This window comes from Sycon ciliatum, chromosome 1 (assembly GCF_964019385.1).
Source record: "Sycon ciliatum chromosome 1, ocSycCili1.1, whole genome shotgun sequence".
Lineage (NCBI taxonomy): Eukaryota > Metazoa > Porifera > Calcarea > Leucosolenida > Sycettidae > Sycon > Sycon ciliatum.
In genome coordinates this window covers 37,525,971-37,540,975 of record NC_088643.1, presented here as the reverse complement: position 1 = coordinate 37,540,975, position 15,005 = coordinate 37,525,971, and the positions used below count along the sequence as shown (strand labels likewise).

Sequence of the window (15,005 nt, the reverse complement as noted above, 5' to 3'; positions counted from 1 at the left end):
ACTAACGCTGTAGTTATTTTCCCTAGCTCCATCACAACCATATTGGCGCATGCACCGAAGTCACAACACGCCACTGCACGAACCATGGTACGAGGCACAAGTAAGTTGTGAAGGTCATGCAGCTGCTTGGAAAGAAAATTGACTCTCTATATATAAGTACTTAAGTAGTACCGTAATTATTCAATGCACAGTTGCCGCAGTAAAAAATTTAAAATCAACAGGCGGGGAGAAGATGATTGCTAATGGTAACTATGATGATGATGATGATGAGTATGATGATAAAGGGGTAATGGAATAATGCGGAGTAGTGCAGTACATAATTACACTGATCTAGTTCACAGACTGTCAGTTCATGCTAACCGTTCTGCATCTACACCGTGTAAGCGCTGAGCATCCGCTCATCAGCAGACTTAGCACTGGGTAGCGTAATGCGACTGCAAGTGTAGATGATACAAAGGCAAGCGGAGTACTGCTTATAGCTTAGTGTCATTGTGTACCCAGTATTTCTAATACATGATGATGTACAGGAATATCATGGAAGCAGAAATGAAACCATTAATGCAAGAGCTTGAGAAAGAAAAATGAAGCAATTCGATGCAAGACAACAATTACCAAACACAGGCATGTAACGTTATGCTAACCAGCATCTAAATGTGCGGTCGTATTATTTATGTATATGTGAATCAGCTTTCTGCTAACCAAATGAACAGAAAGAGATATCTGCAGGTATGGCCACGACTTCAGCAGTCGGATTGAGCTGCTCATCATAATCGAACAGCTGATACAATGCATTGCGCTCTGTCAGCCTACACTTGCACTATCTCTCATTATTACACTATTGTTGCTGCTAATGATACAATGTACAAAGTATAAAGCTTGCTGCTTAACTAGCTCACTTTACAGAACCGGGAAATTATCTATTTTTTAACAGTAAGTAACCAATAGAGGTCGAACTTGATCATAACTGACACAGTTAACCACCTGTCAAAGCAGGCACCCCATTGATCGAGGCATGTCAACAAAGAGAGTGAAGCTTTACAAAAGCCAGAAGTGGTGACCTATGCTGGAAAGCATGGCCACCTGGGGGGTTTCAAATTAGATGCATGGGGAAATATTACTCTACAGCTAAGCTAGAAGTCGGTTACTTCTGTCAATTGCATGTCCGATCATCATTCAACTACTGCAAGTCTAACGTAACATTATTTAGCTGCCGGTTGGGTTTAGAAGACACTGCTGGCAGAAGCCGCAGTGCCCTGGTTTGAAGTGTTGATGTATGCTGCTGCAGCATGCTGCTGTTGACGCAGGCTGCTGCTGCGGTTGCACAGGCCGCCGTCTAGAGAGACAAATTGGTCAACAAGGTTCCTTCCCGTTGTCGATTGAGGAAAGGCTGAGAACGGAATGTTCATCAGGTCACTCACGCTGGATGGTCCAAAGTCGGCTGAAACCATGGCGAAGCCGGGCAGTTTGTCCATGCTGCAAAACAATGGCAGATCCGGCGGCGGCTGTTGAGCTGAGACTGCTGCTGGGTGTGCAGCAGTGGCGAGGGGCGGTGAAGATGATCCGGTGTCAAAGCTGGCATTGGACAGCGGTGAGAACGCTGCACACAAGCTGTCCGCAATGGATACTGATGAGCCAGTGAAATCCAACGACGGAACGCCTGAGTCCATGCTACAGAGCAAACTCTCTGGAGACTGTGGACAGGAGGATGATGAAGTCATGGAAGCTGATGTGGGAGAGGGCAGCTCAAACATGTCTATACTGGAGAAGGGAACTCCCTGCTTGGCATCATAGCTGGACTCTCTCAGGCCTTGGAATTGCTGCAGGCGCTCATCGAAGACAGCCTGTAGCAACTGCTGCTGCCGCTGCTGCTGTTGCAGGATGAGCTGGTTGGCACTTGCATCTAGAATTGGAAGCGATGTAGCAGGCATGTTATCAAGACTGGAACAACTTGTGGCTGTGCTCCAATTGCACAGGTTGTCAATGTCAAAGGCACGAGAGCTGTTAGTACTGCTGGCTGTGACAGAGGCAACAGCAGCAGCAGCAGCAGTACCCATAGTAGCGTTGCTACAATCTGGCAGAGCAGTTTGACCGCCCACTGTCAACTGTGTGGCATTCTCAACCTTTTCCTGCAGAACCTGCCAGGCTCGGACTAGAGATTGATCTTGCATGCCGTCCAGAATGCTGTTGGTCTGGCGAGGCTGTGGCTGCTGCTGCTGCTGCTTCTTTCCACTGCCCGGGTTCTTGGGGCCTTTGGCTGCAGCTGCGCCGTTTGTCTCTGATGCCTTCTGTGGGCGGCTAGCTGGGTTCGATGATTTGACTCGTTTCTCTACACAGCACGGACCATGAAAAAGAATGCAGATAAGTTATGCACGTGTGTTGTACATTATATAGCATTGCTGTTCAGAAGCAAAAGTAGCAAAAGGCAAGCACACAAACAGAATAGCAGAACACGTATGCATGTATGTGCGTGCGTGCGTACGTTTAAAACACAACAACTCACCATCACCATCGGGCATGCGGCCGTCATCACCATTGGCGACATCTCGGGTTCGCTTCACCGGCTTGGTGTAAGGATAGGCGTTGCTTGTTTTAGGGACATGCTTTGCTTTAGGGACGGTCTTTGCTTTCGGCACATTCAATACCTCGGTGAACACTGCAAAGAGGAGCAGAGTGGTCCATGCACATTGTCAGTCCACGGATACACACCTCACTAGTCTAATCACTTTTTTTTTTTTTTTTTTTTACTGAATACCACAGTACCATCAGATGCTGCACAGCGGGGGCGGTGGCATATTGGATGGAAGTGGGGGCGGGGCAAAAGTAACTCCTCCGACCAAAGGTCTCGGAATCATCGTTACTCCTGTGCGCCGATACATAGGAGAAAAGAAACATGTGCATCCAAGAGGGAAGCACCGGCTTTGCAAACGATAATGGGGAGAATTTGAGATTGAGATAGGACAAAACAATAGTAAAAGCAGTGCACCGTAGGAAGATGGAGTGAACTGATAATCGGATTTTAAGGCTGAGCGAAGGGGATCAAAGAGGGGTAGAAGGGAGCTGGAGTGCGGTCAGTATAATTAGGCTGGTGTGTTGGCAGAGATCATAGCCTGTCTGTGGCCCACTCCCACTTGCTGCGCCGCAAGTGGTCGTTGACGTTTTTCTTGAACGTGTGCATACCTCTACATTGTCAGTCCACGGATACACACCTCACTAGTCTAATCACATTGTCAGTCCACGGATACATACCTCACTAGTCTAATCATAGGTACACACCACAATGGGAGCATCCTGATTCTAAACTTTGTTTAAAAAAAAAGAGACTTACATTCCGAGTCGGAAAACGAGCGAGTCCAGGGACCTGATGGGTAGTTGAAGCGGGTGGCGTCCTTCCAGTTTAGTGGCGCATCGGAACAGGGAGACTTTTCTGTGTGGATCACGGCATCCATCAACACCTCACTGCCAATCAGCTGCGGTGGTGGTGTTGGCATTGTCAACTTCACACAACAGTGCTGCACAGGCACACAGGCACACAGGCAGAATAATACAATACTATATTGTGCAAGTTGTGGAGGAAATGAGGAGCAGTTTCACCAAGTCACAAAAGCCGGATAAAGCAAAAGATGTGATCGATAGATAGCGATCAGTGTGATCGATAGTGATCAATGTGATTGAGGTAATCGATCTGAAACACAGTAGCCACACACTCACACAGTGCTGCAGATGATTGCTACTTACATGGCCACAGAGCCAGCTGAAATCCTTAGCTGCTAGCATTGACTTCCATACCTGACCATCTACATGCACACATACATACAAGCACACGCACGTACACACACACACACACACACACACACACACACACACACACACACACACACACACACAAGAAAGCAAGATAGGTTCATGAGCCGCCTACTAGTATCCCGTGATGTCTACTAGGAACACACAGTAACAGGACCCGTTCACAATATCGGATTTCACTTGTTTAATACCACCATCAAGAGTACAGTCATAACAAGAGAGTGCAACCCCAGTTGGTTTGGCCCACGGCCGAATTTGTTGTTGACGTTAGCTTCTCTGGAGATCTTGAGCCATAACGTACGAGGCATGAGAATGGAGAGCCAGCCATAGCCCAACTATTCCAAAGAGAACTATCCTTAGCTGAACTTCCTCTGGTAAAACTATCCGTTGCATATCTCTTCCAAGCCATTTAGTTAACACAAACCTGTTGGCCTATCAACTGAGCTAACCAAGTAACCAACATGCACAGTGCAATGGAAGCCACACACCAAGAACTCGGGATCAAACACTAAAAAAGCTGACCAGTAACCTTTCAGACTGTCTACGCTACAGCAACACAACACCATGTACATGCCGTGAAGTACATGCCGGGGACATACGGGGACATACCAGGTAGGCGTTGGAAGACACGGAACCGCGTATCTACAATGGCAGACAAAATCAGAAACAGTCAAGAAAGTGAGTCAACGCCAAGCCTGATGATAACAAGTCTTGGCTTATTCATTGCCTTCACCGTGTTGCAGAGCGCAGGCGCTAGCGTACGAGTTTTTGTGCTGACCATAATCACATGAGATGCCAGGACACCTGCAGAACTTCAGCGGCATTCAGTTTTGTCATCTCGGCTGAATTTCCTCTCATTCCCATCCCTTGTTCTCACGTCTAGACAGAACAGCTCTAGAGCCTTCCCAAAAACAATGCAACCCCTCTTTCTCCAATAGCCCACGCTATAGTCCCCCTGGTCCCCTGGTCATCTTCTCATGAGGGTCTTGCAGCAGCTGACTTACTCGACGCAAAGTCCTTGCCGAACACATACAGCTCTGGCTGCGACTGGGGCTTCTTGGCAGCATCCGTGTCCTCGATGATCAGTGACTGGCTGGCAGACAAGATTTGAGTGACGTGTGGATTCTGCACCAACTGCGTTGAGCTCACTGGCATGGCACAAAGGCAAACGCAACACAGCAAGACCAGCACCATCAGTGTGTAGATTCTAGTTCACCAGGAAATGCCAACCATCCTCAAGCTTATATGTGTATACAAAAACACACACACACAACACTAGGAGTTTTAAAATGAGAAAGCCAGCGGCACTGCTCAATGCTTACCGCATTTGATGGATTCTGACATTGAGACCAAGTAAGATCCATCGCCATTCTCAATATTTGCAACGACACACAGCCGAAAGTAATTGTTGTGGCTTGGCGAGATCTCGGGCTTGGCTTTGTTATGTTTTCCACGGCTTACAGGACCGCGTGGTGGCTTGCTGCAGCTTGAAGACTCGTCTAACAAGCTGCTTCCTTGCTCCGCAGTGATTCCTAGTTTTTCAGTGTCAAGCAACTCTTGGCGAAGGCGCACGATTCCAACATGCTTCAGTCTGCCAGTGACGTACACATGAGATAAGAAACCATAAGCAAGACAAACAATTGAAGCAAACTATATCAGTCATAGAGATATGGTGCAAGTAAGCACATGTTTACCTTACTTTCAAATACATTCGGTCACACGAGAGAGAGAGAGAGAGAGAGAGAGAGAGAGAGAGAGAGAGAGAGAGAGAGAGAGAGAGAGAGAGAGAGAGAGAGAGAGAGAGAGAGAGAGAGAGAGAGAGAGAGAGAGAGAGAGAGAGAGAGAGAGAGACTAGTCCAAAACTTACGGGCACACAAAGTTGTCCTCGGCACGGACCTTCAAACGCAGAGCATGCGTCTTGTCGTCCAACTGCACCGCCTGGCATGACGCTGGAGCATCTCGGCCAGCCGTCAAGCAATAGAAGAAAGGGTGACGACGACCATCCGGCAGGCACACATACACCACTAGGTCAATCTCAGGAGGGCACTGTGCTTGCTCAAGGAGACCACGTAGCTGCAATTTAGAGGAAGATCACCAAGTGCGGCACAAAGTATTACTACTGCGCTGAAACCGGCAAATCAGTCCCGTGAGTAGGACAACTTCATGAAAACCTGGTAACCTTGTCTTTGCTTAGTGACTCTGAGAATGTGTACTGATGGGGGGGGGGAGAGAATGTGTGCTGATGGGGGGGGGGGGGGGGGAGAGAATGTGTGCTGATGGGGGGGGGGGGGGGAAGAGAATGTGTGCTGATGGGGGGGGGGGGGGGAGAGAATGTGTGCTGATGGGGGGGGGGGGGGGGAGAATGTGTGCTGATGTGGGGGGGGGGGGAGAGAATGTGTGCTGAGTGACTCGGAGGGGGGGGGGGGATGTGTGCTGAGTGGAGGGGGGGGGAGAGAGAGAGAGAGAGAGAGAGAGAGAGAGAGAGAGAGAGAGAGAGAGAGAGAGAGAGAGAGAGAGAGAGAGAGAGAGAGAGAGAGAGAGAGAGAGAGAGAGAGAGAGAGAGAGAGAGAGAGAGAGAGAGAGAGAGAGAGAGAGAGAGAGAGAGAGAGAGAGAGAGAGAGAGAGAGAGAGAGAGAGAGAGAGAGAGAGAGAGAGAGAGAGAGAATATGTGCTGAGGGAGGGGGGAGAGAGAGGGAGAATGTGTGCTGAGGGAGGGGGTTAGCAGTGGGGTTGGTGCAGCGCGTTGGGCTGTGTAGAAATGATGCAACTGATCTCGACGTCTGCAAAGGTTTCAAGTGCATCACTGTACCTGTATGGTGGGCACACCTCGCTCTCGGCCTTCAATGGCACCTCGGCAGTTGCCACGCTTTGATAGTTCTTTAGGGTATCTGGCTCGATGGTACTGCAGCAATGCATACACAACATCAAAATGCCAACACACATTCACACAATGACATTACTGACCAGATCTGGAGATTCTACGACAAATCAAGTGAACCTTGCAACAAAGTTGCTTGGACAAGAGCTCAGCATAATGCATGCAACCCGCACTCCTGTAAGTCACCAACTATTGGGCTGATTCGGCTATTTCCGGCCTTCTACTAGGCACTAACAGTACTGGTTCGTATTACACAGGCTGAAATATCGATGAGGTCAACATAGACGACTTGCCAAACTCCTGTCATGGGCCTGCGCTGGCTGGCAGTAAACATGCTGAGCAGGCGGGAGCAAGTGCAGCAGTTCGGAGCGACTTATCAGTTGAGGTTGCATCTGAAACGTAGGACAAGTTAGTTGGAGTTTGTGTTCGTGTTTTTCGTGTTTTTCATATTTTTAGTTGTCCATATCACGAAGTATTTTGCAAGTAGTTCCCCTTCCATTGCAAAATACAATCATGCATGTGGACAAATAAACAGTGTTCACGGCACGTCCTTCTTGTTGCTGTACAAAAGGTATCATAGATTTTCAAGGAAATATCATGAATACTCTTTATAACTTCCCTCAAAAGGTTAAAAGTACCTATTTTGTAGTATTAGCGCAGTGTCGACACCATAATAATACAACTCTGCCATGCGCTAGTCTGTTTATATGAGCTTTTCGTGGCCCGCCTATCTATCCCGCCTCACCGGGCCAGCCCACTTGACATGTAAACGCACAACATATTTTGTGTGGATTTGTGTACAAGCCCGAGATCTCAGTGGCCTGTTGACCATCAGATCTCAGTGACAGGCGGGCAGGCCCGCCTGTTGACCAGCCCGGGCTGGAGCTGCACAGAATCTTAATCACCCCCTTACACTAACCGGGGAGGAAAGGGTGAATGTTACAATTTAGTCAAAACTCACCTCACTTGGTTGTTCCGACCAGACCAGCTCCACACTGCTGAGATCAAATCCAGCCGAAGCACCATTCTGCACAGCACTGATGTCCGCTGGCTTGCGGAACAGGCACGGTGGGCAGCCAGTTCCCACGCCCTTGTCGCTGCTGAGCGGCACAATACCAAGCGATGGAGTGCTGCTGCCAGTGCTGCCGCCGCAACCAGAGTCAGACTCACTGTCACTCTCTGAGTTAGATGCTACCGCTCGGCTCATCTTTGCTGCTCGTGTTCACCCACAAACTGATTCTATCTTGGTACAAACTACACAGGTTCAACTTGACTTGAAACGAGGACGCGACTGCTTAGTTGTAGGTGGGCTAGTCCTGGACAAAAAACCAGGGAGCAAAACGTTCACAAACCAATGCTCAGCGCAACCAACAGTATCTCAAACGTTCACATCTTAGTTAGCAGCGTGTAATGCCTACTAATGGGAGGAGAACAGGAAGTGTATGGCTTATGCACGCCAGGATGTACACGGGTATGTACACCCGCATAAGAAGTGGTCACCAGTCAGTCATTCCCTCAACACCTAACAGCACAATATCCACATGATCAGTTTTGCAGTTTGCAGTGAGTCTGCTTTAGGATGTGACAGTGACAGGATTCCAGTATGACACATAATTATCAGTACCGGTCAACACAAGCATCAAAATCATGAAGTCAATGGAGGCATGATCTTGCACTCAATGGACCCTGCAACAGTATGTAGTGGAACATTCCTTGTCACTCGAAACTCAAAGTACTTTCAATAGAGCGTGGGTGGAGGAATTGAAGTACTTTCTCATTTTGGCAAAACTGCATCCTTCTGCTGGACTCTGACATCAGCATCCATTCTAACTGACACAATAGAATAAGCCAAGCATCCGCTCACGATCTCCCATGCAAGGATATTAGATTCCATGCCTTGCCTGTTTGAACTGTGATTGGCCTATGACTATGTCCTACAAGACAAGCTGTTACCGCGGCCTACTAGTGCCCCATGTATATGTATGAGAGTCTGGTACTCTGGTCTTCAAAATCTCTGCAACAGTTACCCACTGAGAGATTCTGCCAAGTGGGGTTGAGCACCAGCCCTCAGGCCTTGGCAATTAGTGGGAGGATATGGCGCCTGTACCACTAGTGCAGTGCACTCCTAGGCTAGGGCCTACTGATCAGCAAACTACTATAGAGGCTAACTAGGCTATAGAGCCGGGGACATGCAATCTTGCACAGTCAGCCCGCATTGGACTGAACTAGTGGCTACTTGGAACCTCATTATTGGCCCATCTCAAACACACACTGGCGGAAGGGCACACACACACACACCGCTGTTACACTACTCTCCAGCTCCAGTTGCTTCTTCAAAACTGAGGTCACAGGTTTATGCTGCCAATTACTGCCAATGGATAGCTGAGGGCAAACAAGGAGATACCTGCATAGAGTTTGGGCCATGCCGCGTACAGCAGTACTAGATGTGCATATGACTTGTTGTAATATGCAGATCGGATTGCGGCACCTGATTGGAGTGGCCAGAGGAACATACAGGTCATTGTACACCAACAATGCCAAATCACCAGCACATCACTCAGCACTGAACCCTATTACTCAAATTCAGTTCTGAAGTTAGAAGAGCAAAGTCCTTACAAGCCACTCCCTCTGAAAGCCTTTCCTTGAGGACCAGTACACCAAAATAAAAACAACTTGCGTTCCTGAAATCTACAAAAAGTCTTTCATCCAAGATGTTGAGAGTGGCCAGCTCTCAACACAGCACTTAGCACACCACACGGGGTACAGTGTGATTCTAATGCCATGGGCGGGTTGTCTACCAAGTCAGTGTTCAATCATGTACAATCCTATGATCATTGAAGACAAGATATCAGTGTGCTGGGCATCTGGCTCAAGTCAATGGAGAACTGTGATATACATGTACATGTACTACACGCCATTCATCTGCACAACTCACAAGCCTGAAGCCTAGAGTCACAAATCACTAGTTAGCTCAACCCACCTAGGCCATAGGACCAACAACACTCCAGCCTCATTCATGATGAGAACTAGTAGTGACGTGTGCTAGTAGTCAGTGCTAGCAGCCTACTACTACTACTAGTAGTATGCAGACTGTAGTGTGGGCCATAGCCTCATAGCCAGTTGCTGGACTGGTACAGACAGTACACCAGCACATCATGACTACAACGTCATGTAGTAATTGCAACTGCCACAATCACAGTCATGGCCAGTGACTCCAGTCCATACACCATGGAGTGCCCTTCATTGGGCTTCAAAGGCAATGCCACTTTGAGGACCACATTGAGGACCAATTAAATTTCAAGAGCAGATGGTCCATTTTCCGGGATTGGCAAGCATGATTGTTGTTGTTTGAGCTAGGTAAGAATGTATAGGTAAGAATGTATAGGTAAGAATGTATGGTCATGGATATGTCCACAGCATGCACTGCATGCAGGACAGTGAGACAAATCAAGCACGTGACTACTCAATTACGGGGGACCAGCACCAAATCAGTGTAGTTTTCACGTGGCTTTGCTGGGACACCATCATGCACCAGTATGGCACTAGCACACCCCATTTTCCACTGACTGTGCATGGGTGTGCAGGTCAGTGATCATGGTACTAGTACTGAAAATACATGCCTCCCTCCACCAATCATGCCACACTGGTAAGTGACCATACACTGTAGTGTAGTACAGGCACTGCAGTATGTACAGGTAGTGCAGTATGTACAATGGATATCCATCATGACCAATTGCACCATGGGGTTGGTCTTTTCCCTGACTCATTGTTTCAACCCCATAGGCTTATGAAGTAAAGACAAGTATGCCTGCCTTCCCAGTGCCTTGGCTCTATCACGTGGGAGTGCTACTACTGCCAGTACTGCACTGGTTTATCAAACAAAAGACTCCAAAACAAGTACAGGAACGTGCACCCACACAAATTCTTCCTATGTTCAGCGTGAACATATTAAACGACCATGAATGACATGCACCAGCCATCCTACACATATGCGGCTGTGCACGGCCCTAGAAGGGGGACCAGCTACGTCACTAAAGTATCAATGATTCCAATCCAGGGTAGTGTTTCAAGGTCAGGACGGCATGCATTGATTCAAGTGAGAATACTGAGCACTAGCAGCCTGAGGATGAGGTCCAGTGAGGATCTGAGAGATTTGAGCACTGAGTCTGTGCTGCTGCTCATTGAGGAGGAGGAGGAGGAGGAGGAGGAGAAGTCAATGACTTCTTTATGTGATCATGCTGATGTGGGCAACGCCTTGGAGGGAGCATGAATGGACAAATCTCCAGACATAACACCCCCCCCCCCCCACACACACACACAGGGACAAACCATTCATCCAGTAGGTACATGTATGATCTGCTTCAGCTGCTCTTAGTATACTAGTACGACTTACTAGTATGCACACGTCCTGGCAGAAATCATCACATCACTCATCAGGATCATGGGTGCAGGTTTCTTTTACCAATGATTAATATGTTACTACAGTCGACCTACCCTTATAACGATAACCTCTATAACGATATTACCCTTATAACGATATTTTTCTGCCAAACCAAATCACTCCATTCACTTGTGTATACAATGCCTTACCTCTATAACAATATTGCTATAACGATATTACCCCTATAACGATATAAAATGGGCTGACCAATCGACATTTTCCATTTTATAACAATATCTAGCAAGGAATATGTAGAGCCTACTACCCAGGTAGGGCAAGCTTCACTTGATAAGTCGTTGGGACATGGCGAAATGCAATGGGGTACCAGTGGGCACCTTGCTGTGCACATACATGTAATGTGCATGTACGTCAGTTTTTTATGCTATGAAGAGTGTAAAAAATGAACAAAATCCATGCATTATGACGTATGTGTATGAAATGAGCCAGTTACCCCTATAACAATATTACCCTTATAACAATATTTCTTGGTCTGACGCAAATATCGTTATAAGGGTAGGTCGACTGTACATGACTGTAACTAATTACTTGTTGTTCCACATACCTGCATACGTCATACATGTAGCATTGCCTACTGCCAGCACTTCCTATTGCCTATTGCCAGTATTGCCTATTGCTACAATGACGTACTAGTATGTACAATGTACTTCCTTGTTCTAGATAGGCATAGATGGTGCTGCTAACTAAGGGACTCTCCTCTAAACCTAGATAACTAATAATTATTATTACTTACTTGACTAAATCAACCAACCCAGCCATGGCATGAGCCAGTACACATCTATCACTGTAGCGTATCAGTGTCATGCACTGTGACTCAGTTAGTCAGTAGAAATCTTCCCTGATCTGTTCTCAGCATACAGCGCTTCAGCCCAAGCTATTTTGCTTCACTCCTCCACATCATGGCACATGCATCATGTCCTCTGCATCAAGTGCTTCACATTCAACCCATGGCCCACTGCAGTAGTCAAGTAACAGTTGTGGTTAGTTGCTTGTGTGGCAAGAGCGGCCCCTTTCTCTTCTCAGGAACACAATGGCTGTACATACAGAGTTTGACTTTCACCTTCGCACCTGCCAGTGCCACCTGGCGTGCTGTCCAGAAAGAACATACTATTACTAGAGCTGAAGTACTAGAATGCTCCCTCCACAACCCCCTGTGACCCTGGAATGCGGAGAATGCACGGGAAGTGACCTTGCCAAGACACGACCATGCAGCAAAGCACAAGGAAAAGCCTGCCACATCAAGCCTTCCTTTGCATTTCGAACAGCATGACAACCTTGGTATGGCGCTAGCGGGGCCGGAAGAAACCCAAGTCAACGAGAGTGCATGCGTGGTCATTCGTTCCGGAGCAAACCCCAGTCCGAGATGTCCGCTTTCTCTGCTGCTGATTGCCACCCAACGTAGAAAGAGAGCATAGGGATCGCGTGGCATTGTGGGTCTGCAGTGGGATTGCTAAACTTTAGCTGTTGTCGCAAACCATACAAATTAGGTCAGTCCCATATCAACGGCAAAGATTCTGGCTAGTTCTGGCTGGACAATAATCATATTTTATCATGTACATCTACGATACGTGCAGCAGAGGAAAGGGTGCGCTCCTGTTGTCCGGTCCGAGAGCCTCAGGTCAGAGAACGACAGAGCTGAAGTGCTACATTCCTCCAAACCCATATTGGGCGTATCTACCTCGTAAAGCGCAGCACAAAAGTGGCAAACTAAAGCGTGCAAATAAAAACAGCAACGAACAAGCAGTTTACTTACCTTCTGTTCGCTGTATTACTAGTATGTCCGCTGCTGCAGCTTCTGCTGTTGTAGACTGTCGGAGGACAGCGCGACAGCCAGTATCGGATAAACCGCTCAGCCAGGCAGGCTGGGAACGCAACACCCGCCAAACAACTGGAGCTTGAGACTTCTTGGAGTGCGTTTCCGCCTCGACTGCGGTATTCACCCTGTGGATGCGCGTCCGACGAAAGTGCAAGCGGAGGAGGACACGTACGAAATGTGAACAAGGCAAGAACAAGGACAGCACAGGCTGTCAGCTCAGAACGGAACACAGCACTTTCGGAACCAGAGCTTACGCAGATGAACTTCTAGTACTCCGACGTTTGAACTGAATCGAAAAGCGTCCGCACCCAAACGAGGTTGACTCACTCTGGAGCGTCCGAATCTCGCATCCTGCTAAATGTACCTACCGGCGACAGTACATTCTTGGAATCTTGCTACGCTTTGTGATTGATCACGCGCTCGACACTGCACGTAGCTGCCGAGTTGCCTAGTATAGTGTCACTGCACTTGTCGTGACTATACTGTTCAAGATAGATCTTCGCCCGAGCAGCCAGCTTCCGCGGCGGCGAATCCGCGCCTGCAGTAGCGTAGACCAGGCTACCACATGTGCACAGTCAGTACAGTAGATCTACCAGATGTACCATGATGTACGATCGTACTGATGACTGCAGTGTTTAAAGGGGAAGTATACCCTAAAATCAAATTTTCACCAGTTGTAGTCTTCTGGGTGCTGAGTCGAATGGTCTTGGTCCGAGGAAGCTGCGACGCTCCCTTCCTACTTGAATCCCAATCGAACTCGCGCACTTCCACCGAAACTGGGTGACTGCGCCCTACTAGATGGGGATTTGTATGCAAAATGTCACTAAAAGCGCCATTTCGTTCTTACAAAAGCACGGATGACCGCGATTGGCCCATATGTTGTAATCTTTTGGACGCTGAGTCGACTGGTTTTGGTCCGAAAAGGCTGCGATGCAGCGTTCCTCCTTTATTCCCAATCGAACATGGTTGAACAAGCGGTCACGTGCTCCTGGGTGCCCAAATCACCTGGTCACCGCGCCAGCAGGCGACAACTTTCACACCAAGGTTCAACTCGAGTTCAACTCGAGTGACAGGACTGCACCCAAAAAAGGTCAAACAGGCTAGTAAGTTGTACCCTGCAGGCACGGTGACCAGGTGACTGGTGTACGCAGGAGCACGTGACCGCTTGTTCAACCATGTTCGATTGGGAATAAAGGAGGAACGCTGCATCGCAGCCTTTTCGGACCAAAACCAGTCGACTCAGCGTCCAAAAGACTACAACATATGGGCCAATCGCGATCATCCGTGCTTTTATAAGAACGAAATGGCGCTTTTAGTGACATTTTGCATACAAATCCCCATCTAGTAGGGCGCAGTCACCCAGTTTCGGTGGAAGTGCGCGAGTTCGATTGGGATTCAAGTAGGAAGGGAGCGTCTCAGCTTCCTCGGACCAAGACCATTCGACTCAGCACCCCGAAGACTACAACTGGTGAAAATTTGATTTTAGGGTATACTTCCCCTTTAAATATAGTAACTAGTAAGAAGTACCTCGTCTAGTACCATGCATGCCCCCTGCCCTAGCGAGTAGCGCTACTCCGAGTAGTAGATCTACTCGGTACTCCGCTAGCCCTCTCACAGTCTCAGTCTCAGCTCTCTTCTACAGACCCTCAGTAGTTCTACTACCAAGTACCATACTCCTGTAGACTGTAGTAGATCTACTCTCACAGTCTCACTCTCAGTCGTGTAGATCGACGACCCAGGTAACTGGTTACTGTATGATGTAGGGTCCTAGGGAGACAGACAGCACCACTATACCATGTATACGGGCACTACTGGCTGCCGTACTCGGTACTGGCACTATACCATTAAAGCTAGGCGGACGGTCTTTTGACTTTGCAGGTTTTGCGACCATTGTCATCATGATCATTGACCAGGCATCATCGATCATGATCAAGGAGGCCTGGCTAAGGCGCCAGAAGCATTCAGAAACCGGATAATAATTATCAGGTTTCTGAATGCTTCTGCTTGAATCCTGATGCTCGTCATCCCTTTCTGCGTAGGCGTAGAAACGA

General features: G+C 48.1%; 1 protein-coding gene across 1 annotated transcript; it reads right to left on the bottom strand.

Moving 5' to 3' along the window:
* Positions 1 to 214: 214 nt before the first annotated feature.
* LOC135824348 (uncharacterized) lies at positions 215 to 13,297 on the bottom strand. The gene is made up of 11 exons (XM_065337083.1): positions 12,892 to 13,297; positions 7,641 to 7,995; positions 6,611 to 6,703; positions 5,669 to 5,874; positions 5,124 to 5,392; positions 4,806 to 4,949; positions 4,411 to 4,443; positions 3,736 to 3,794; positions 3,326 to 3,509; positions 2,501 to 2,653; positions 215 to 2,326 (listed from the first exon to the last, which is right to left on the bottom strand). The coding sequence occupies exons 2-11, from the start codon at positions 7,884 to 7,886 to the stop codon at positions 1,221 to 1,223; spliced, it is 2,493 nt and encodes an 830-aa protein (XP_065193155.1). The 5' UTR covers positions 7,887 to 7,995; positions 12,892 to 13,297; the 3' UTR covers positions 215 to 1,220.
* Positions 13,298 to 15,005: the final 1,708 nt, after the last annotated feature.